This window comes from Numenius arquata, chromosome Z, assembly GCF_964106895.1.
Source record: "Numenius arquata chromosome Z, bNumArq3.hap1.1, whole genome shotgun sequence".
Classification (NCBI taxonomy): Eukaryota; Metazoa; Chordata; class Aves; order Charadriiformes; family Scolopacidae; genus Numenius; species Numenius arquata.
In genome coordinates, this window is record NC_133616.1 from 62,953,807 (window position 1) to 62,979,576 (window position 25,770).

At 38.2% G+C, this 25,770-nt stretch overlaps 1 protein-coding gene across 1 annotated transcript in view; it reads right to left on the reverse strand.

The window, feature by feature from the left end:
- The window catches only part of FBXL17 (F-box and leucine rich repeat protein 17), a 295,248-nt gene that overhangs the window by 264,970 nt on the left and 4,508 nt on the right, over positions 1-25,770 (reverse strand). The window contains exons 2-4 of the mRNA XM_074166441.1: positions 14,793-14,915; positions 12,207-12,464; positions 11,506-11,637 (exon numbers count right to left, since the gene is read on the reverse strand). Coding sequence (XP_074022542.1) covers positions 11,506-11,637; positions 12,207-12,464; positions 14,793-14,915 — 513 coding nt within the window. The remainder of the gene's footprint in view (positions 1-11,505; positions 11,638-12,206; positions 12,465-14,792; positions 14,916-25,770) is intronic.

A 25,770-nucleotide genomic window follows, 5' to 3' on the forward strand; every position in this document is an offset into this window, starting at 1 on the left:
CAAGACGACCAGAAGACAGCCACAAGTTGGTGTTTGAAGACCACACCAACAAGAAAATCTTTAGGAAAGCCTCAGACGCAACTGAATTTTCAAATATTTGGGGGTGAGGAAGGTGGAAGTTATGATACAAAACAGAAGAAAGAAGGAACTAAGGATTCTGAGAAAAATAAAGAGGCAAAGGCTGCATGTAGCTCTGAAAGGCAGAACAGCATGTTCAAGATTAGCTATGGTAAGTACAACAGCACCTGTGTTTAAAGCCCAAACAGTTCCTTAAGCATTAGCATTCTGGATAAAAAGAACAATGGCAACTGAAATACCACAGCAAATTTACAGTAAATAAGGCTGGAATTTCTAGCATGATGGAAATGCGTAAAATATGGGAACCCCATATCATTATGGGTGATAAATTTAAAATGAAAAGCCTTCAGCTAAGTGTAAATCGAAAGATTCAGTTCATTCTCCATGCCCACTCAATTTGCCCGGTAATGTACGTGCCAACAATGTAATATTTTGGTGAACAAAATTACCTGGAAAGCACCTCAAGATACCAATGAGAGAACATGAATATGTCACTATAGCAGCCTGAGGACAGGGAACACAGACATTTGTAGAACTTGCTTCCGTTACACCTAACTGCATACAAGGTTTGATCTTTCATACTTAAGGCTTTAAAGCTATGTAAAGTTACAATCAACTTCTTTGTGAAACAAAGTGTTTTCATCCAGCTTCAGAAATCTGACAAGTTCATTATCTTTATGAAGCTAGAAAAATAAGTTCAACTGGAATATGCTAGAACAGATGATATAAACAAAGATGCCTGTCATTCATTATTTTTACATAATCTTGTTTTTGTCCTATACAAATAAAAACACATTTGTATTATCTTTGATGGATGCAAATTGCTACCATTTTAAAATAATGATACTGACAGTTTTAAGGATTTGCTTCACAGCATCATACTTGTGATCTCTTTCGGTAAGAAGCATCACAGCTAACTGGGAGTAATATTATCAGTTTTGATTTATTGCTATCCTTAAGTGAATGGCTGAAGATTTTTACAGAGTACAACACGGGTCAAGATACCGACTTAACAAATGAAGAACTAAAAGTGATTCATCTGGAGCTTGCCAGTGGTCTGGCAAAGTGTCTCTTTGCCACAAGATAGCACTAGATTAAAAAAAAAAAAACAAAAAAACAACAAAAAAACCAACCACGAATCCCTCCCTCCCCCCCCCCCCCCAAAAAACCTACTGAAATTGAAGACTTTCGTTACAACTCAATTTAGGTGCCTGTAATATCTGGCAGCACACATTCTATTAAAACACATTTTACTGAAAACGTTTTTCACTTTTGCATCATAGAATGCTGTTTGTGACTGAAGTAGTGCAATAATACTTGTACCATTGACTCAAATGGCAATTAAATACGGATATTTCAAACAATCAAAAAGGCTCCATATCCAGGTAGCAATCCCTGGTCACCAAGTTTTTAAAATTAGATTAAAAGCTCAAATAACTTGTTCAACAACAGCAGCCAAAAAATCACAAAACAAAACAACAACAACAACCACCCACCAAAAAAAACCCAAAAAAACCAAACGCCTACACTCTAGTTTAATTCAAGATCTATTATTTCCATTAAAATTTATATAAATTTACCCTACACAATAAAACTTAAACATTTTGCTTAGTTCAGTAACAATTTATCATTTCAGTAAGCAGATTGAAGCAAAAATTGTCTCATAAAATTTATTAAATACTGGAACTCAGATAAAAAAAAATAACTTCACTGCATACATCTTTTTCAGTACAGCAGGTACATACTATTACAGAGGTTTTATAGCTTCAGTAAAAGCCTCTTTTGAAGGCAATGTGCTATAGCAACTTTCTATTAATTTGCTTTTACTTACATTCATTTCTTTTTTTACATAAAACGCTAACAGGTCAAATTAAACAAAATACCGCAACAGTAAAGAAATTGTATGGGCATCTTCTGAGCTGACTAATTGCATTTTAACTTTCTATTTGCAATTTGACAGAGCACTCAAAAACAAAACACTGCATGCTCTAGAAACACAGAAATAGCCTATAAATACTACTCATTTCTGTATTGCCATTGGTATGTATTTCAATTACAATATACAATGGCTCTTTAAATAACTATACACAAAGCATAAAAATTGACTCCCACGTTGCTGCAATTTGCTTGTGGGTTGCTTTTAGGTTTTTCACGTTACTGTCATCCATTTGGATTTTTAGTACCTGAATCTTCAATATTCAGAATATTATTCATTACAGTACTTTTTAAATTTGATGTACAAGTTCACTAACATGCCAGTCATTAATGCACAGGCATTAACAGACATCACTTGAATGTATAAGTAAGTGTATTTAACCTTTTCTAAAATTGTATTCAAAATATATCATCTGCAAGTATCAAATGAATAATCATCTTATAATGTTGACCAAAAAGTAGAAAAGTTGTGCATCAGCCACTTTTCCATTCCTCAGTTCTTTGTCATTATGTTAATTTACAGTGTATGTAGTACACAATTTTATACAGAAAAAAATAAAAAGTGGTAACAAATTACAGTCCAAAGAATTACTATAAGTGGTATAATACCCTATTTTATATCAATATAAAAATTGAAAGTTTTTTGAACTGTGGAGTAGGTAGAGCCATTAAACTACCACAGGTAACCTAACAAGAGTCAAAAAACATAATTAATGCAACAATGCAGATTACAACTCCAGTTCTTAGTTGCTTTTAAAATATATATATACACACACACACTCACACTGTACATGACAAGTCAACTCACAACATCAAATGGTTGTTTAAGAAGTTCAATAAATGCAGTACTTGTTTAAAAAAGAAAAAACCACAGAATAGTGAAACCATGTAGCTGACCTTATTATTAAGCCAGAGTATTTACATGCACAGTCAAGCATTTGAAAGGAGTATACAACTAGCTTTACGAGAAATTTACAGTCTATATGCACATTTTGTTTCTGCACAGTATATAGTATAAAGAAGCTGCCCTAGTATTTTATAAAGAGACTGAACTCGGGGAATTGGCAGTGGGACACGGAGCCATTCACTTCTACCAGTGGCCCAGGTCTGTGGTAACTGAAGTTAAATCATTTGACAGATGGTCAGTAGTTTTTATGAAATAAGCTGGTGCTTTCAGTCCAGTTCCTGGTGGGTTTGTGATGTGGATATCTATCCACTACCACAAATGGGTACTCCCGTTGGCAGCCACAGTAATGATTGAGTGAGCATGGAGACTGAACAAGCCTCTTAACCCTTGCTAGAGGTCTCTCTCTAGGTCAGGGTTTGCAGCACTGCGGTGGGGCAGTGGGGTGAAGCTTGCACTGCTGCTGCTGCTCACGCTGTACCTGTTTAGTGGACAAAAAGAGGACTTCAGTTTCCGATGCTTTCAGTCTAAATAGTTTCAAAAACACTGAATTAATCTTAAAATGAAACTTACTTTCACCTGCTTAAAACAAAGTTTCCCCATTGGAGACAAATATTTGGAGGGGGAAAATGGGGGGGACAGAAATCCATACAAAAAGATGAAAGCATTAGCGAAGGTGAAAAACAAAGAACACGAAAACCACACCTTGCAACTCTTGAGTAAACCCTCCTCCTGCAGAGATGTCTTTTGAGCAATGCAACATAGAAAAATACTTTGAATATAGAACGCAAAATGTGGAGTTAAGCATTAAGCTGAAAATAATTACTTTAAGGGGCTCCTAATTTATCTGACGCTAAGGGCTGAACCAGAATTAGTTTTCCTCTCTGAGACATACCCTTGAAAGATAACTGAAGTAAGACACTTCAAGCACTTTTGGTTTATGCTATTAAAAAAATAAAATGAATACAGTAAATAAGAATCCACACTATCAGACAACGGTGCACATAAAATAGCTTGCTTCAAAAAAACAAAGTTTCCTGCGGTGTATTCCTAAATACACATTTCCAGAAGACACATCCTTGACTTTTAAGAAGCCGTAAGTTCAAAACTGCATTATCATTGCAGGTAGTATTATCTAAGAATGTGTAAACATGTAAAAAGCAAATCAAGGAACAATAACTAGTTTCCTCTGAGGTTTCACTCGGAATCTGCAGTAGCAGTTAATTTCACTCACTTTATACTCAGTATATCTAGCATAGATCGTAGAATCACAGAATAGTTTGGGTTGGAAGGGACCTTTGAAGGTCATCTAGTACAATGCCTCCCTGCAATGAGCAGGGACATCTCCAACTAGATCAGGTTGCTCAGAGCCCTGTCCCACCTGACCTTGAGTGTTTTCAGGGATGGGGCATCTACCACCTCTCTGGGCAATCTGTTCCAAGGTATACATATTTCCATCGTATGTTATTCGTTCTATTTTACAAGAACACAAAATCCCCTACATTGTACCCAGATTCTACCAGTTTTCTCCTTCCTCTTTGCTAATATTTAATGAACTACACAAAGCACACCTCTTCAAATGCTTCAATAAGAATACACATAACTACACTGCAAGAGTCAAATGCTATTTACTTGAGCAGGCTTTGTTATACTAACAGTCTGCAGACATTTAGAACTACTGAGACAGCGATCCTGGCAGCCAAATCGAAGAGAAAACAGGATCTGTGGAACTGGCACAATATTCAGAAGTTACCAGCAGTGTATTGGTAATCCACTATAGCAAGGATTCAAAGACCTGTTACCACTACAAAGTCAATACCGCCACCTACGGGTGACGACAAAGTATTGCATATATTGCCAGATTATTTACAGAAACATTTATACAGAAAATAAAAGTCTGACACCTGCATAATGGTTCAAATGCCTTTACAACAAATTCATATTTATGCATGAGCAGGCAACCTTCGCTATTTTTATTCTATTAACATCAAACTCGGCATGAATGTTTCACCTTAAGAAGTGTGACAGAAGCTGCTGAAGTCAAAATGCAACAGTTCTAAAAAGAAAAAAACCACCAAAATTACCAAACTCTGAGAAATAAGGTTGTATCAGTCAGATTTCTTAAGAAATGATCAAATAATTTTATCTTATTGTGAAAACGAAATGAATGTTTCAGAAGGGCCTATTGAAACATCAAAAGAAGTGTTGCCAGCAGATCCAGAGAGGTGATTCTGCCACTTTGCTCTGGTGAGACCTCACCTGGAGTACTGTGTGCAGGTCTGGAGCCCTCAATATAGAAAGGACATGGACCTGATGGAGCGGGTCCAGAGGAGGGCCACCAAAATGATCGGGGGGCTGGAGCACCTCTCCTATGAGGACAGGCTGAGGGAGCTGGGGTTGTTTAGCTTGGAGAAAAGGAGGCTCCAGGGAGACCTCATAGCGGCCTTCCAGTACCTGAGGGGGGCCTACAGGAAGGCTGGGGAGGGTCTGTTTACAAAGGCCTGCAGCGACAGGACGAGGGGCAACGGTTTTAAGCTGGAGAAGGGGAGATTTAGATTGAATATTAGGAAAAAATTCTTTACCATGAGGGTGGTGGAACACTGGAACAGGTTGCCCAGGGAGGTGGTTGAGGCCCCTTCCCTTGAGATATTCAAGGTGAAGCTCGACGAGGCCCTGGGCAACCTGGTCTAGTTGGGGGTGTCCCTGCTGACTGCGGGGAGGTCGGACTAGATGACCTTTGGAGGTCCCTTCCGGCCTGGACCAATCTATGAATCTATGAAACCAACACAGCTTTTAATACTATACAGATGTCTCAAAGAGTTCTTAGAAAAGCATGTTTTCCTATATCTCAGCTTAGTTTCAGTATAGTTATTCAATGCATTTTTAAAGCAATAGCATTTTTTCTGGTACGTTAGTAGTTTTTGGTGCATATGTAACATCTTTGACAAACTAAAATACAAGAGGGAATTTATCATTACTAGTGAACACTACCAACAGTGTCATCTGCAAGGAGTTTTTGCTTTAGAAAGCTCTAATTTAATATTTGACAGCAGATGAAGCACCACTGTCCAAAGCTATGATATACAGTAGAGAAATTAATCTCAGTACTGGCATCATTCTTAATATGTATGCATGTGTTTAGCAAGTAACTAGTCCTATATGTGCATTTTGTCTTCAAAGAAAACCAGCAACGCTGCACTGGAGTACATGAGTTTTTAATTAAAAAAAAAAAAAATTGAAGGGGAAAAGTCTGGAACAACTTCAGTTCTTTTTAAAACCTCAAAACAATGAAATAAACTAGTTAGAAAGTATTTTGGGAAAGTATTCACGAAGAAGCATGGGAAAACAATCCTTTTTCTGAAATTTCTCCATGTGAAAGAACAGTTTTAAGTAATTGTATGTAAAAATTGAAATAGCATATGGAATATGTTGAGGGGAAGAGGGAGAAAGGCAGGGAAATGACACTCTTTAGGAATAGTCTCTTTCAATTACTTTTTACCAGTGAAAAAGTAAATTATTTCTATTTATTCTAAACTTCAGTGGTTCACATCATCAAATGATGCACAGTTTACATGCCTCATAATACTGTCTTTTCTCCTCAGTTTGCCTGAACTAAACTCAAAACAAAGTACTCTGTCCTCTCCACATTTGCTGAATTAAGTGTTTTGTAGCTGACACGTATGAAGAGAGAGAGAACTGCTTCTCAAAGTCAAAAATAGGAGATGGGGAGGAATCTCAGTAAAATACATCTGCATAAATGAATCAGATTACACTACTGTGTGATTACTTGGAAAACATGAAAATTCAGTTTATTTTGTCCTATAGATTTTTACACTAGGTTCATTCCAGTCGGTGCTTTAAAAGGGTATGTAAGTATTTAATTATGTGATATAAAACTGAAATGTTTTAATCTATCTTAATTCTTTTTTACTGAAAGTTTAAAAAAGTATATTATTCACGTATCTTAGGTATTATAGTTTGTCAGATGTAGTGTCACAGTTAACACAAATTTTTACTCTGCGTTATCTGCTACAATCTGCAAACTACAAACACTAACAGAATACTCATCTTTAAAGATGCTGTTAAATAAATATCTGTAAAATATTTACTATAAAAGCATTCACACACATTGAGCACGAAAAAAAGATTATCAAACACACTGCCAATTGGGCCAAAATCTGTTGATCTGGAAATGTCTTCCACTCACACTAGACACTGTTCCTGGACAGAGTCAAAAGACAAATAAGGAACTAGAAAAGTGGTCATTAGACCATAACCATCTCAACGAACATATTTGTGAACCATCGGACAAATGATTTAAGTCATGCAATTCACAAGATCATTTTACTGGAAAGGGAGAGATGCTGCCAGAATTCCAACTGTAGTAGCTTAGATGCACTATTATTTCCCATTTACCCCTATACAAGCTTAAAAAAGAGAAAAGAGAGGAAGGGAAGAAAGTACAGAGGTAGGAATGCTGTCATCCTGTTATAGTATGTAAAACTCCATCTTCCTTCCTCTTCAGAAGCTCCTTCTCCTCATCCACATCTAATTCACCATGAAGACACCCAGACACTGTGTGGAATAGGGAGGTACAAGTCTATAACTCCCACCTGCTAAGTTTCAGCAATCATTGTATCATTATTTTAGCCATTAACTCAATTAACGGAAGGCAATGAAAAAGAAATTCATCTGTTAAATCAACATAGTTAAGTGGAGAAGGTTTTCCCCAGCTCTAAAACGAGCTCCCAAATCTATGTCTACTCTATTCATACTGAGGAAATGGATAGTTTACACACTGCTTGTACAAAACAGCTTCTGGAAGCAATCCTTCCTTATGGGTGCACTGTAGTCACAAACTTGTTCTGCATCTCTCTACAAAGAAGTCACAAAACCTTTTAGGGCTTCATTTTTCTAGGGAAGGCTGTAGCGAAAAGCGTTACTTTTCCTTGACAATTCAGGTTAAGTACAGCCCCTCTCCACGTTTCAGTGACAGTACTGCACAGTAGTGCAGAGCAGTTCTCTGATTTGTCAGCTGAAGCTACGTACTGTGTACCTGGGACAGAAGGACAAAAAGGGGGCTGGTAGAAAGCTAACAATGAAATTAACCAACGCATCTTCCACCAGCTTCATTCACTTTAATCATTCATATGAAGCACACATGAAAGTCATACTCATAGCATTCAATTCCAGCCATGACCATAAAATAAGAACTAACTCAACTAACTCAAGCAAGAAGCTAGGAAATTTCTTAGTTCTCTCTGGACAGTTATAATGTGTTCTTCCACTCACACCGAATTTCTGAGAGATTGTTTGATTGTATCAAACTCCTTGGGGACAGATAAGGACAGACAGCTCAACATACTGGCACACTTCATAAATACTGCAATTCGTTGTTTTTTTTTCCAGTAGGTTCCCAATTTGGCTAGTATGCTTCAGAAAAGAGGCTTTGCATATAATTACTCTGCCATTCTAAGGACAGAAGAAATAATAAACATATTTTGAAGATATACAAATCATAAACACCCATGCAAACAATAACCACCTTGTGTTGTTAAGTTAGCCTTGCGATGTTAACTTTTTCCGCACACATCCTTTGCAGCTGTTATTTGCAGCTTTCACTTACTACCATGACAGAATCAGCATTTCAAAGAAAGGAAAGGGTCTATTTTTCTGTGAAATACCTAGTATATTAAAAAATCAGAACATAAATTCTTCTTTCTCTGTTTCTGCTCAGCAGTCTGATAATGGAGTTACTTAGCAACAGATGAAGCAACTGAACTGTGTTGTTGCCTGATCCACATTTCATTGTAAAGTAACACTCACAAAGGCATTATCGAGTTGCTGGCTGCCTCTGTATAAGTGTATTTTTGAAGTATAAAATCCATTAGTCTGAGACAAGCCTACATGAAAACCCAGCCATCACATACCATCTGTAATGGACTACACATTTTGAAATTAAGAGAAATTGCCTGTAAGAGTCACATGATGTTGAGCACCTCTGAAAAAGAAGAAATAAGAAAATAAAACCCAAATACACAGACTCAATTTACAGTATGCATACAAAAGCTATAGAAGCTGTTTAAAAAGGGGGGGGAGGTTTGGGGAGGAAAGGACTCTTCTTCCTATAGCAGGCTGACAATCTATGAACTTCAAACACACAAACCAAGCCCTTGCATGTCAACTACACTTTTCTTGCCACAGAACATTTTGATTTCAGATAATGAATACTTACTTATTTTGAAAACCAACACACACACACTTCCCCAAACCACCTTCTTCAGCAAAAGAGTAGGAAGTAAGACGTGCCACAGCAAATATTAACAGTGGTTTTATTTCAGGAAGCAGTCTCAAAATAAAAATAACCCACAGAATTTGACAAATCAAATGGTGGATTGTCATTTGCCACCAACCATTACTTCCTTTTAAGTTAATTTTGCGGCATTAAACAATTACCTTTTTTTTTCTTTTTTTTTTTCCCCTCGTTTTTTCAAAATTTATTTTGAAAGGTGAACACTTTTATTTTACAACTGCATGAGAACTTCTTACAAGTTTTCCTGGTTCATCACACAAAATTACACTTCCAGCAAGACTTGAAAGTCTCTCACCCCCAGCCAGGGGAAAGCACATCAGTTTCTGCAGCTTTGTCATTTAGTGGAATCATTCAAGTGTTATTTTATTGTAAAGATTCAACACCCTGGAGTTCATACCAGCTTTATGACTTATTTCACACTTACATTTCTAGACCAAGATTTAAAGAGCTGAACTTGAACTTTACAAAGCTAAACCAAGTTTGCTGCAAGTTCATTTTTTCCTGAAAAATTAAGAATGGTCAGCAGCTTTAAATAAAATCAGACATTAGACATTAATGTCTAATGTTATTTTAATGTCTAATTAGACATTAAAAAAATACATTCGTGAAAAATAGTGCATAGGGTTAGTTTTGGTAAGTCGCTTGACAAATTTTTAGAAGTGATTAAATAATTAAAAGATGTTTCCTATTCATTTGAGAGTACACATTTTTATCTTACTTCCAATGAAAAACATTATGTTTCCAATAATGAAGGCAACCGAATAAAGTGCAAGTGAAGAACATCTTTTCTGATTGTCTTAAAAACAAGAAGATACTTCCTATGTCCCATTTCAACTGAGAACTTAGATGACATTTCAGATAAGAAAACCTCAGAACTTTTAACTGCTCACAAATGTAATGCCAGCTTCCTGGGTCACATTTCAGACTATAAAGAGAACAAAAACTTCAATGGTAAGAAGTGTACGACATATCTATACGGAAGGTCAAATTAACACCTTACCCACATACCCTCCAATCAGAATGCACTTATGTAGATACTTATACACACAATAATCTTTATGTACAGCTAAGTAATCTTTCACATATGACTATGTAAGCCTTGACTATGCACCACAAGATTTTTCTTCTTCATTCAAAGATAAATAATACTTCAAATTTAACTGCCTATCTCCAGTTAATTTTTGCAGGAGTATGCTTTCCTTCCAGGCTTCTCGGAACTTTAGTTTCCCTTTTTTTTTTTTTTTTTAAATTAAACATTTGAATGTATTAAGATAAGCATTAGAAGGACCAATCTGGACAGTACTCAAGATTTTGTTTCAGTAAGAGCAGACGAGCAGACACACCCCTCTTTCTGCATTTGAATTATTCTGAGATCTCAGCTTTGGCCATTATCTCCTATTTCTCAACTTCCTATAATTCTGATCAAAACAAATAAATGGTGGCTTTTTTTTAAAAAATTGAAACCATTCTCAAATGAACCATCTTACGCACTAGTGTCTGTTTGTCTATTTGAAGCCAAATATCAAATGAGTTGGAGTACAAGGTATGCTGTTTTCTTAAAAATGCGATTTATTTGGTCCAGTTTTCAAACTAATGGTTATAACCCTGACATTACCCGATAGTTCAAATTTTCATTGCAGTTAAATTCTTCTACTTACTTGCAAGAAAAAAAATAAAAATTAAAGCCAGTGTTCTACTATACCATTGCAATAGATACTGGCTTTCAGTATTAGAAACCATCATTTCAGAGACTGCCTTGTGTCCTAATTCTAAGCAATTTTATTAGTCCTCAACAACTTGCTTCTACTAGCACCAGCACACTATCCTACCACATCCTGATGAGAAAGTGACATATTTCAAGAAAACATTATCAAAGTGTATTATTTGTAATCAAGAACCCAACCTCCAAAAATATTTTAGTTTAGGTAAGTTTGCACTTTTTATTGTAGAAAAATGCACTGGTATAAACAAAAGAAGCATTCCGTATGGACTAAGCATTTTCCTACACAAATCAGGCATCTCCCAAACAATTAACTCCTGGAATGCGATGTCAAAACCAAAAGTTCTTACGTATCTGAGTAGCATTAGCTTAACTTGAACATTGAGTCATCTTCTGAGCCACCTCTGTAGAACCTACATTGTCACTGCTAGAGAATATTTTTAAGCAATTCACTGTCAAAAAGCAGGTATTCAGAAGAAAGTTTTAAACAGATAAAAAGCAAGAGAAAGCTTTTAAAATGAAAATGCTGTGGAAAAAATCACAACATGTACTTACTAATTTGTTTTCTTGCATGTATATTCTTTGCAACTTCAGACAGCCTTTAGCTATAATGATCATTCCTTCATCTGAGATCTTGTAACATTGCCCAAAATGAATGTCTTTCAATTCTCTGCATTTTGATCCCAGCTGCAATCAATGAAATCAAAAAATGTATTTAAGAATAAAGCAAAAAAACCAACAGGATTTGACTGAACCAGAGAGCTGGGAGTTAAGATTTCTTTCTGCTTCTCCACCACCCCTTAAAGATTATCTTTCTTCACAGTTTTTGTACCATACAAGCAAGACTGTAATTACACACAAGACAAAATGAAGCTCCTAACTACAGTCAAGGAAATGGAGCTAAGAGTAGCACATAAGAACCAAGTTATTTATTGGACACATATGTAAGTTGCTAACAATGCCTGTATGCTAGACCATCGACAGCATATTTGATTTAACATAACTCTTCACAGCTTACCCTAAATGCTCCTTTAACACAAGAGAGACAATTGATGAAACTGTCTGGTGTAGGCTCCAAAGAACAACATCCATTACACCACGAAAATATGTTCATGAACTAATTAGTAAAGCAGAAGAGGTCATCTGATTCTAATTAAATCCTAGAGGAGGGTACCTTCTTTCCTGTCACTTGTTGCACTGGTAAGAAGTTGAAAGATACTAAATTTACAAAAGAAATTTGTGGAACGGATGGTTACCTCCTTTAGACCTTCATCAGTGAGTCTGTCTTGATTGCCTACGTGCACTTTCTGAAGAAGAGGACACTGAGAGGCAACGGCAATAATAGACGTGTCAGAAAGCTGTTTACACCTGTAGGCAGTATACCTTAGGAGTCCAGGACATTTAATTGCTAATATGCATACTCCTGTATCAGATACATTGCGACAATCAGAAATATTGATTTCAGTAATATTCTGGCTTCTTGAGGCTATCTTTTCCAACAGCTCATCGGTGACCTGCAAAGAAAATCCAAATAGTCAAACTTAATTTTTTTTCATAGACATTTTAAATTTCACTAAAATATTTGTAAGATGCATTTCCATAAGCTATTGGGAGAATGAAAAGATTTGTTTTCCAGGATACGAGCATACTGGTATAATCAGTTTTACAGCTATCTTTAAACAATTCTGCTCCAACACTTGGAGAGAATAACAGTTAATCCTCTTCATATTTCAGACAAGGAATTATCCATCCTTTAGAAGAAAAGGATTTACTTGCCCTTCTAGAGCAGTACTCTACTCACGTACCTAAGTTAGCATTTACAGAAAGTAAAGTGTTTGTACGTCTCTGAAATACAACAGGTTTTCACTTAGGCTTTGGTAATCATCCAAAACCAGCAGGTAACAATGGGCTTCTTAATGGAAAAGTGTCACTTAAGGTAGCAGTGAATGAAAGGGATGAGAAGGAAAGAACACAGTAACAAAATTTAAAAAAGCAAGCTAATTAAAACCCAGAACTTTCCTCCTGCTATTTGCTCAATTTTAAAACAGAATACTTGCATATTTTAAGTGTTATTCTACAAAAGACCATTAAATCAGATGTATGCACTATTTTCCCAGAGCTCCTTGGAAGAAAAAAGGTTCTACCCACTTTGTACCTGTACACATTGTAGTTAGCTAACGTGCCAATAATTTTAAGAGAAGCCAGTCCTACAAAGCAGGTAAGAAACATAAGATATTCCTCATGCTCAAGCTTATAAGTTAAAACCAAAACCAAAGCAGGTAAGACACAATGCATAGAACTCCCTCATTTTAAATATTTAGTGACCTATGATGAAAGTCTCTCTAACAAAACCATTCAGGAATCCTTGTCCAGATGAGATTTAGTTTTAAGCCTGGAGATGGCAAGAGAACAGCACAAATCCCTTTTGTTTTTCTCTTGCACAGTTGAGAACCAAACACTTTCTTTGCTGCATTCAACCTGTTTTCCATTAGTAGAAAGTATCTTTTTTCTTGCTATTTCATCAGGGAGCTGTGAGCTAGAAAACAACAAAAAAACCCCACCACAACCCACACACAGACAATGCCTAAACAAACAACCCCCATCTACCCACCCTACCCCTCTCCCCCACCAAAAAAAACCCCAGCCAACAAACAAATAACCCCAACAATAACCAGAAAAAACCAACACACCAAACCCTCCCTACACACGGAGAAGAATAACACTTGTGCTTAATATTGGGTTAGGAACTCAATAAGAAAACCTGCAGGATAGGTTTCTTAAGGCAATGTCAGAACTGATAAACTTCAGTGAGATCACAACACACCTAATAGGCAAAATCATTAAAAACCTTCGTAGTAGAAACAAGGCTACACCTCAAGACGGTGAAGAAGAAAGACCTATTTGACACACAGTACCTACAGAGCAAAAAGATGGACCTCTGATCTTAATGTGTTTTGGAGTCACTTGAGAAAAAGCAAACAATCTGCTACATAACTTTCCCATAGAGGTTCAGAAATATGTTTACTAATAGCTCTAGGAGCAAGAAAACTTGCATGCTCTCTTACAAATTGGTGAACTGAGAATAATATCCTACGTAGACTATTTATGTCCAGTATATATGAGTTCATGTTGCTGATTCTTCAAATGGCACCCTCCAATAGTTGTTCTCCTGCACCCTGTGTCTTCATGAAACTCTCAAGAAATTGTTTTACAAACCTCTGCAAATAACTAAGTACAAGAAAGCTAAAGGGGTTGGCCAAACACCACAGGCATCCTTTAAAAAGGTTTTGAATGAGGGAAGTTAACCTGAACAATCTAAGGCTAAGCTCTGTAATGATCTCACTAAATGAAATCCATGAATCCCAGACATACTTAATTCTAGGATTGGCTAAAGGCCTAAAAAGACACAATCTGTCTTCTGATCATTAAAAGCCACATCAGTTGAAGGAAAAAATTGAAGAAAATTTGTTAAACAAACAGCGCAAGAAACAGTTACCTGAGCATCCTCAAAAAAGCTCACACACTTCTTTCAATTAATATGAGATCCGATAGTTCTTATGAATCAAACTACCACTACTGATGCAGATCTGGGACAGGTAAACCACAATCCATTTCAAACAGCACTTGTTCTCACACTGTTTAACAACTGATCTCAGTCAAAAGAAGCTACATTTAAAGCAATTAATCTAAAGATTCAGACAATTTCAGCCTCTATTAGAAAAATCCCTGAAAGCACAGATATCACCATTTTGTGGGTTTGTTTACCTTTGGTCAAGAGTACAAGTCTGCAAATAAATTCTGAGTCACCAAAACATAATTTTTGCACAATGATACCTTCATACCTGTTGACGACTACTGAGATCCAGCTGCTTCCAAAACTGAAAATCTAAACAGAGGTCACGCCAGTATTTACAAACTAATGACGCTGAAAGGCAACGCTCATTCAGGGATAAATTGGAAAATATCTGTAAAGGAAAGGAAAAAAATATTATTCGTCAGAAGTAGTAATTTTTAGAGACAGAAATATTTTATTACTAACCCATCTTGTAAAAGACAGAGAAGTGTCAGCATGCACTGCAACACACACAGTTCTAGAACTTCCCCCAAATTGATGAGTCAAGGACAGTAACAAAAAAAAAAAAAACCTACATCCCACAACAGCTGACAATATTAGTCACACAACCAACAACATATATATCCTACTTAAGCACCCTTTTCTTAGACAATATTTCAAATGTGCTTCTGAGATGACATACCTAAAGAATTACAAATAACATTGAGCCATTATTTGTATTTGCAAGACATTTAAAAGGTGATTTCATTCCCGTTCTGATTCAGATACAAAAACCTTTTCTTCTATTTCTTAACTGAATTTAAAAGAAGAGTTATAAAGGTTGTCATGTTTTAGCCCCAACCGGCAAAGAACCACACCATCTTTTCATTCACTGCCCCTCCAGCAGTGGGACAGGGGGAGAATTGGAAAAAAAGGCAAAACTCAGGGCTTAAGATAAACGCAGTTTAACAGAACAGTGAAGGAAAGGGGAAAACAACAATAATACTGATAGAGGAACAAAACACAATTAATGTGCTCACTAGTTGGAACCCAAAGTCGAACCAGCTCCCACATTGGCAATTTCTGCCCCCTCCCGCAGCCAGTTCCCCAGCTATATACTGAGCAAGGCTGCCCATCCAGCTAGTTTGGGTCAGCCAACCCAGCTGTATCCCATTCCCACTCTTATGAAAATTAACCCTATCCCAAACAAAACCAGGACATTATCCACCCCTTATTCTATACTATCTCATCACGTGCAGATCTTACACTTTCCAATTAATTACCACTTTTCCCTGTCTTCTATATAAATATATATATACACACATACAGTTATCATTCCCTTAGTCTATGGGCCACCCCTCTAAAATGTCTGTTGAGTTTATTTAATCCATGACCTCAGGCACCGTCTGTTAGAACAGGGCAGACAAGATGGTGTGTGGTGCTGGGCTGTTGTATGCTATAGTTGGAGCTCACAGCTGGTGTATCCATTGTGGCTCATGCCCACGGTCTGTAGCTTGAAGATGTCAATCTCAAAGAAGTTGCTGGGCACAAGTTCCTGAGGTCAGTTCTGATCCCATCACTGCTGCACTTTACACAGTTTCATCAAAGTCTATCTGTCAGTAGTTTGGGTGACTCTTATTGTAGTACCACTGATACGGCATATGGCAATTACAGTAATGTTGACATACACTGGCAGGGTTATTTAGCAATTAACATCATATAATTTGATTCATTGGCTATTCTTACCCAAAATCAGATCCCCATGAGGTACCTATTGGACCTCCCCATCCTCCCGCATCGCCTAGGTCCTTGAGCAAAAGCAATCCCGCAGATGGGTTTGCCTTTGCCTGAGGCAGACCCAGACTGTCTTTCCTAACATACTCTTCATATGCACTACAGGGACTTTCTCCCCTTCTACAATATGTCAAAGTTTTGACTGGGCAGGGCCAGCCTGACTGGTAGATCCCCTGGTGTCAACTAACAGGTAGCTTTTGCTAAATGTGTATTCCAATGTTTTAAGGTCCCACCACCCACTGCTCTCAGTGTAGTTTTAGCGGTTCATTGTATCATTCTATCTTCCCAGAGGCTGGAGTACGATAGGGGATGTGATGTGGCACTCAATGCCGTGCTCTTTGGCCCAGATGTCTACGAGGAAATGAGTCCTGTTGTCTGACTCCGTTCTCTCTGGGGTGCCATGTCACCACAGGACATGCTTTTCAAGGCCCAGGACGGTGTTCCAGGCAGTGGCATGGGGCACAGGGTATGTTTCCAGCCACCAGTGGTTGCTTCCACCATTGTGAGCACATGGCACTTACCTTGGCAGGTTTGTAGCAGTGTAATACAATGCCAGACCTCTCCATATTTATATTTCAGCCATCATCCTCCATACCAAAGTGGCTTTAACCACTTGGCTTGCTTGACTGCAGCACGTCTCACATTCATGGATGACCTGTGCAATAGTGTCCATGGTCAAATCCACCCCTTGGTCACGAGCCCATCTATATGTGGCATCTCTTCCTTGATGGCCTGAGATGTCATGAGCCCATTAAGCTATGAATAATTCCCCCTTATGTTGCCACCTGAGACACTTCAATCTTAGCAGCACCATCTACCTGCTGGTTGTTTTGATGTTCCTCAGTGGTCCAACTCTTGGGTACATGGGCATCCATGTGATGTACCTTCAAAACAAGATTCTCTATCCAGGCAGCAATATCCTGCCACAATGGGGCAGCCCAGAGGGGTTTACCACTGCACTGCCAGTTGCTCTGTTTCCATTGCTGCAACCACCCCCACAGAGCATCTGCCACCATCCATGAGTAAGTATAGAGATAAAGTACTGGCCATTTTTCTTGTTCAGCAATGTCTAAAGGCAACTGGATGGCTTTCAGCTCTGCAAACTGGCTCAATTCACCTTGTCCTTCAGCGGCTTCTGCAACTTATTATGTAGGACTCCACACAGCAGCCTTCTATCTTCAATGCTCTTCCACAATCTGGCAGGACCCATCAGTGAACAGGGCATATTTCTTCTCATTTTCTGGTAGTTTATTATACAGTGCGGCCTCTTTTGCACGTCACCTCCTCCTCTGCTGACATTCCAAAATCTTTGCCTTCTGGCCAGTCCACGATCACTTCCAGGACTCCTGGGTGACTGGGGTTTCCCACTCGAGTTCACTGTGTGGTCAGTGCAATCCACTTACTTCATGTAGCATCAGTTGCATGATGTGTGCCAGGGACCCCTTCTTTGAACATCCAGCCCAGAACCAGCAGTCAAGATGCTAGGAGGAGCTGTGCTTCCATACCTACCGCTTCTGAAGTGGCTCAAACCTCCTTCATATGCTGCCAATATCTCTTTTTCAGTTGGTGTATAGCAGGGCTTCAGATCATCTGTATCCCCAACTCCAAAACCCTAGGGATCGACCTAGAGTCTCCCCTGGTACTTTCTGCCAAAGGCACCAGGGCCCTTCTCCCCAGCTGTGGTGTGCAGCACATTTTTAACATCTTGTCTTGCCTGGACTGGCCCCAGGGCTACTGCATGGACTATTTCCTGTTTAATTTGTTCAACGGCTTGCTGTTGCTTACAGCATTAAAATCGTTCTTCTTCTGGGTCACTTGATATAGACGGCTCAAAATCAGACCGTAATCTGGGATGTGTCCTCCAAAAACCCACAACACCTAAGCAAGCTTATGTTTCCTTTTTACTAGTTAGTGGAGACACATAACTGCTGTTTTATTGATCACACCCATTGGGATCCAATGGCACCCATCTTGCTATTTTATTCCTAAAAGCTGGATCTCCTGTGCAAGTCCCTCGACCTTACTTCGTTTTATGGTAAAACTAGCTTTCAGAAGGATCTGAACTATTCTATTCCCTTTCTCAAAAACTTCTGCTGTGTTACACCACACAATGATGTTGTCAATGCACTGTAAGTGTTCCAGAGCTTCACCCTGTTCCACTGCAGTCTGTATCAGTCCATGGCAAATGTTAGGGCTGTGTTTCCACCCCTGTAGCAGTAATTCCAGGTGTACTGGATGCCCCTCCAAGTGAAAATAAACCATGGTCTGCACACTTTCTGCTTACTTCCCCAGCCAACTCCTCAGCTGTACGCTGAGCATGGCTCACATGGTATGGAATACCCATTTGGCTAGTTTGGGTCAGCCAACCCTGCTGTGTCCCATCCCAGATTCTTGTGAAGATTAACCCTATCCCCAGCAGAACCAGGACAAAGTTCTAAAACATCGGTCTTGCGGGAAGGGGGCATGGGATGGTGGAGCAGATCAGCAGAGCAAATCAGTGTCACACAAGGAAACTAAGCACAGAATTAGCATTTTATACCCCAAGGTTTTGAGCACCATAGCAGCCTGCAAAAAAAAGAATAACCCGTAACTCTATGGCAGGCTATAAACTGCTGTTACTTCTGTTATACTCAGCCCTTCCTCAGAAACACTGTTGTTTACTAATGAATATAAAAAGAAAGTCTGTCAAGAGTTACGTATGAAGGTACCCTATAACCACAAATGAACTTTAATCTACATGTTATTTCATAGAATCACAGAATGGTTTAGGTTAGGCAATCACATCTTTAAAATACCTACACAGGAATACAGACTGCAAAACATGAAACAATCCTCCCATTCAACTGATGAGGACATGGACATCAAGTACTAAGTAGAAGCACTATAGCCAATCTCGGGCAATGCGCTCAAGAAAATCTGAAAAATATTGAAGTGTGTCCATAAGAAAGCACTGAGATCTAGAAAACATGAAAATATTCTAAGAAAAGACTAGAACTGTTTGACAAAGGAAAAGGGATGGCAAAGAGGGTAAAAAAACCTAGGGAGAACAACACTTTCATCTTCTTTGTGGTGGGTAGGACAATTAGTGTCAAAAGCTGTTAGCCTTCTAAACTAAGGGTATTGAAGGACTGGAATATAATACCTGGTAACTCGCAGAATTTCTATCATTGGGTAGTCTTTAGAGCAGACTAGACAACCACTGTCAACAGTAACAACCATTACTGTCCCCTTGTTCTAGGACATGGCTTAGCTTAGTGGTTTTAAGTATGTATAACCCTGTAAGATCCCTTGGCAAAGGAGAGTTGGTTGACTATTCCTGAAATATCTGCAAAATAAAAGGGGGAGAAGGGAAGAGGTTTAAAAAACAAAAAACAAAAAACAAAAAAAAAAAACCAAAAAAAAAACCAAACAAAAAATCAAATTCACCAGCTTCTGTAAATGTTTGCAAGATTTATCATTCCTATCTTCTTCATCTAGCTATGAAAAGCTCAGTCTTTTATGTAAGACTCCTCACAGCACTGAAGGATTGTGCATGAGCCCTGTTTTCCTGCAGGCCTTTGCTTAACCATTATGAGGAGTTGATAGATGTTTCTTATTAGGGAATCTGTTGAACACAGGCAGACAATCAAAGCCTGCCTCCTCCCTGCAGTTCTTTGTCCATACTGGTGAATCTATGCACAGAGCAAGGAAGCAGCTGTGATCAGCACCCAAAAAATAATATCACTACCTCTAGTCAAGCAGGGAAAAAGCACTAAGTAGTAATTTGGCATTTGACACTCCTCCTGCAAAAGTGTAATTCTAAGCATTAGAAGAAGATGACAGTCTGATGATTCTCAGAAATTCTAAGTTACTAAAAGCAGTAGGAAACTTGAGTATGAATCAGAAGACCGAATCTGAGGCTAGAAAAGCCTCAGAAGAGAACAAGACAGCACGATCCACGTTGTGTTAAGACTGATATCAGACTGACTCCAATTAATACGGAGAAGGGATGCCGAGGCTGGCATTTTAAAATACTTTAGTCTTTGCTGGAGTGGGAAATGAGTATGCCTATTTGTGAAAATATCACCTTCACTTTAAGAAACAAGAGCTTGCGGTTCTTAAAACAAGAACATAGCAACACAGAACAGGAAAGACTGTTGCTAATCCAGCTGCCACTGTGAATATGAAAGCCCTTAAATAATTCTTGTTCTAACTACCATCCTATCAAAAGCTGAAAGCTTTTGACAAATCACAGAAGACCTACTGCATGAGACACAGGAACAGCAGCAATACCAAAACAAAAAAGAAGCAAGTTTGATTCAGGATTTGACACAAACAGTACTTCTGCGCAGACAATATTACTCTGAAAGAAATGTCTGAAAGCATTTGCTGTCATGTTTTAGTCATGCTGTACTTAATCTAGCTGCACAGACAAGTAAGGAGTGTACAGGTGTTACAAAATGACTTCTTAAGAGAAACAATAATCAGTGTGTCAAGTATCCAACTTAAAAGCACTTCCCACCAGGGGGAAAGGTAGCTGCTGACAAAGTAATTTCACAAGTTCCAGGAGTAGCCACAGAAGTTATACGAGCAACACAGGTTCAAAGACAAGGTCTTGCTGGTTTTGTTGTCTACAGTAGCTATAAAAGTTCCAACTATAAAAGGATTCTGGATGATGCCGTGTTGTTGTGGTTTAACCCAGCAGGCAGCTAAACACCACACAGCTGTTCACTCACTGGCCCTGCCCCCTCCAGCGGGATGAGGGAGAGAATCAGAAAAAAAGGTTGAGGTAAAAACAGTTAATAGGACAGAAAAGAAAGGGAAAATAATAATAATGATAAAAGAACACACAAAACAAGTGATGCACAATGCTATTGCTCACCATCAGCCGACCAATGCCCAGCCAGTCCCCAAGCAGCAGCCGCTCCCAATCCACTGGCCAACTTCTCCCAGCTTTATATGGTGAGCTTCGGCCAGTTTGGGTCAGCTGTCCCAGCTGTGTCGCCTCCCAGCTTCTGCACCCCCAACCCTCGCTGGCAGGGTGGTGTGAGATGCGGAAAAGTCTTTGACTTAGTATAAGCACTGCTCGGCCACATCAGTGCGATACCACCATTATTCTCATCCTAAATCCAAACCACAGCACTATACCAGCTAATAGGAAGAAAATTAACTCTATTCCAGCAAAAACTAGGACACATGTAAAATACCAATTTCTCTTCAGAGCTTGCAGTTGTTAAAAGAAGATGTATTGAATTACACTAAATGGAATTTAGTAGCAAAGCCTATACATGTTCCAGTTTGGTGGCACATCATCCTTACATTAAGGGATTATCTTAACTGCTGGTTAAAATACTACACTAATGCATAACATGCTACAACTCACTCTGATGACCTTCACCACCCTTTTGCCAGTTTCATTCTATAGATACATACTGATAGTGTGGCAGCTTAATTGTCCTGCATTTTAAAGTGTCTTCTAATTCCCAAAGCTGTATAAATACAGCTGAAAGCTAAAACCATTCCGTTGCCCAAGCCTGTTCATTTAACTCCTGCTTACAGTAGATAACTTTGAGGGTATCGGGTCCACTAGTTAACACCTTTTAGTGTTAATTAAAAGTTAACACACTTTTAATTCCTGAAGTACTCAAGCATATATACCTGCACGCCCAATACTTACTCTTTCCCCACTCAACTCCTTGTCTAATCCCCCTTCCCAAGCACAAGAGAGACTGAAATACCCTTTATCACTCTCAAAAGAAACAAAATGCAAATTTAACAGTATCTTCTAGACGCATTTCACACTTTTTTTCCTGTTGGCAAGAAGCAGGGGTAGATGAAGCAGAGTTCTACCAAACAAGCAAACAAAAAACCCTACTCCTGCTCCTTGCTCTCTCTTTCCACAGATCACACTCTCTTTCCACTCAAATTCCTAAAATAGATTAGGATTACTGGCTTTTTTTAATGGACACAAAAGAATTTCTGGGCCTCCAGGCTACATCCTATTTAAGGATCAACACTCATAATGTTCAACAATGATGGCCTTATCATACCTTCCAGATATATTCAGTTCTTCAATGTCAAGCTCCTGCTTCACATAAGTGCTCACCCAGACTCATGAAAGACCATAGTGAAAGAAAATCCAAAAATGCAATGCCCAGGACAGCAAAAGTCATCTAACAGATATAGCTGGCTTTCAATCAGACCACATTCAATCTGCTGAACTCAATTCAAACAGTCCAATCTTATGTCCTTGATAGATACAACCATTCAAATCCTTTACAGGAGAAAAAAACATGTAAACAAGTTGTTTTAGCTTTCAGCAACAGAACACAACTAATTCCACAGTACTATCTTCAGTGTGTTTGCACACACCTGAGCAATCCACAATTCTGGATCAGGTGATGGTTCCATTGACTTTAATCCAGCCAAAACTAAGTCCTTGCACAGCACACTTCAGACTGCCAAAAAAAGCGCCTGACCAAGTTTTGGGGCTTTCTTCAACTTTCTGGGATAAATATTTTGTAAGATAATGGATGGAAAACAGAGGAAGAAGCTGCTGATTAATATTATTGAAGGGTCCAACCAGAAAAACTAGAAATAAAAGTTCTCCTGTGTAATTATCTTCTTTACCACCAAGTCCCTATGTGACGGGCTTCAGACATTACACCCTTAACACTTCCACACTGTCCCTCCATTACATGTATGCTAGGTATTTCAAGCAGTGTATCAAAAAAGGACTACTGCAAACTCTTGAGCTAAAAGTTAGCATTTCAGCAGGAACAGGGGGTGTGGGGAAACCAACAAAACCACACCCCCAAATCACTCCCAAACACCCTATATATATAAAATATATATATAAATATATTTATATATTATATATAAATATCTTTTCTTAAAAGACTAAAGATTTAAATAAACTAATTAAGTTTAATTAATGAATTTAGAGTATCTGTGAATATTTGATAACTTTGGCCTTAAACCAAGTTCCTCAAACAAAGTTCAATCAAGTGAAGAACATACTTAACTGCACTTGTAATCAAAGAAAGTCATGAAAAGTCAATCACACCCATGAACGTTATTACCAAAGAGAGTAATACTAGAAAATTGTGCATGTGTTTGCTGACACAACATCCTCAGCACCAAGTTTTCCAAAATCAAGAATTCACATCATATGTTTACTTGATATTTAAGCAAAATTCAAGAAAAAAATTTAACTTATCAGAAGACAATCCTAATTCAAAACTGAAAGATTTTTAAAAACTACAATCAAGAAGTTAGAATTAGTGATTGCACAGACTTAAGAAACACTTTACCTCAGGAAGAGATGCAAGAAAATTCAGTTGATTGCTACTACCATTCTTTAAAGATACCATAACTTAAAATGCTACCACTAACAAAAAATGCTCCTATGATTAACAAAAAGTGTCAGCCAGAAAAAGTGATGGTGTGATTTCACATCGCAGCCAGGATTCTTATGACAACCTGCCATTAGTAGGAAAAGTTTACTGGCTCCCTACTCCTGGTTACCTGAATTTTTTGCACTGAATTTTGTGAGAAAGTACCCAGAGGAAGTCTTTCAGGCTGCTGATCCTGCGGAAAAGTTTTGCAATGTCAGATTGGTGTCAGATTAGACAGCTGAATCAACTCACTCTGCAAATTGTGTGATCACTTCTCAGGACAAAAAGCTAGCAGCAGGAACTTGCATGCACCTAGATGTTGCAAAAGGGAGACAGACACTGCCACTTGTTAACGGATCGCCTTAGCTGTAATGCAGAACACAACTTTAGTTTCTGCCTGGAAGAAATGTGATGCTGATATCGTACCCTTCTAACTAACGGAAAGAAAAGGTCCTGACAAATAAGCAGGATGTCTTTACTCAAAGGGGCTGATAAAGTTTTACTCCCAGCCATCCTCCTGTCCTCGCTAAAAGACACCTGTGCCACTTCTGAATCAACACAACAGTTTAAAAATGAAGAGACTGAAACATAATGAAATTTGTGAAAGACCCAACATAGGCTAGGCACCCTGAACAAAAGAAACAAATAAATGAAGAGGAAAAGAAAGCAAGAGCTACATTTAACTTACCTTGCTTTCAAACACCAGACAGCTTGTAATCTATTAGTTTTCTCCTTGCAATAGTACATAGTTTCGAGGATGTAGAACAAACCAAGGAAAACCCAAATAACTAGGAAAAGTTTTGCCAGCCATGGGAGATGAGTGTCAAGGCATCTACCTGCCTTCAGGAAAAGCAGAAATTTCATTCCAAGATATTTCCTCCATCATATCCATGTGAAAACCTACGTGCTTACACAAAAGCCACCTTTACACACAACCCTGTGGAACACAAAATACTTATTTACTTTTATAATTCTGCAACAAATCACAAAATATATCAAGACATCTTTCAGAACTTTATGATTGAAATAATGTCCATACACTGTCTTTGCTTTTGTTACAAGTCCACTGGCACACCTTTCCTTCACAGCTGTGCCCCTCAGCTGCACTCCCAGCTCAGCAACAGCACTGTGAAGTTAAAGCCAGTTCCCTTCCCAACTGCAATCACAGGGTGACAGCAAGCTTCATGAAAATAAATAAATAAACTCAACATTGCTGTGTTGTCTATTGCTAGAGAAAAAGGAGCTCAGCAGGACAATTAAGACTGAAATAAAAGAACATTGACCTCCCTGCATCAGCCACAAAGTTTCAAAACCCTTTCCATTTTTCTCAGTGCTATAGCTAAAAGTAAGGCTTGACACAAACTCTACACAGGATAAACTGATAGGAACACCGGCATAAGAAGGAAAAAAAGCTGGTATTACAGCAGTGACTCCATGAAATTGTATGTATGGACTCCATGAAATGATGTATTTTGATGCCTCTGCCTCCTGACTAGGCCAGAAAAAAAAAAAAATAAAAATAAAGTAAAAATCACAGTGCAACTATAACATGTATGTCCAGACTTTTCAGGTGTTAAGTTTATTAAAAATAAATGTCAGCATTCAAATGTCAGAAGACAAAACTAAAGGTCTAGCTTTGGTCTATCAAATCCACATACCACTCAGACAATTGGAAATGCAGCACGGCATTTAATATCAATATTATCAAAAGCAAACATGTAAGTTATTACAGCAAGGGAAGAATGAGAAAAATAAGTAAAAAAAAAAAAAGATAAGTAAAGATGCAAGAAAAGGAGCTGGTAGTGCCTCAAATAATAATAATATACTTATGAAACCTTTAAATTAAATAAAATGCACACACACACTTGTCTTCCCTTCATAGCGCATTAGCTGTAAGTTAAAACTCACAAACTCACAAGGTCTCTGCTGCAGACAGAGCAGTGTGTGTTCATGTTTTATAAAAATAAAAGCAGCAAACCAAGAAAGATGTCATCAAAAAGGTCGTCTATTCTAGACCCTTCTCTGTTTTGAAGGAAGTTCAAGTAGACCTAGAACATCCCTAGTAAGAGCATCTGCCTTGCTGTTAAAAAAAAAAAA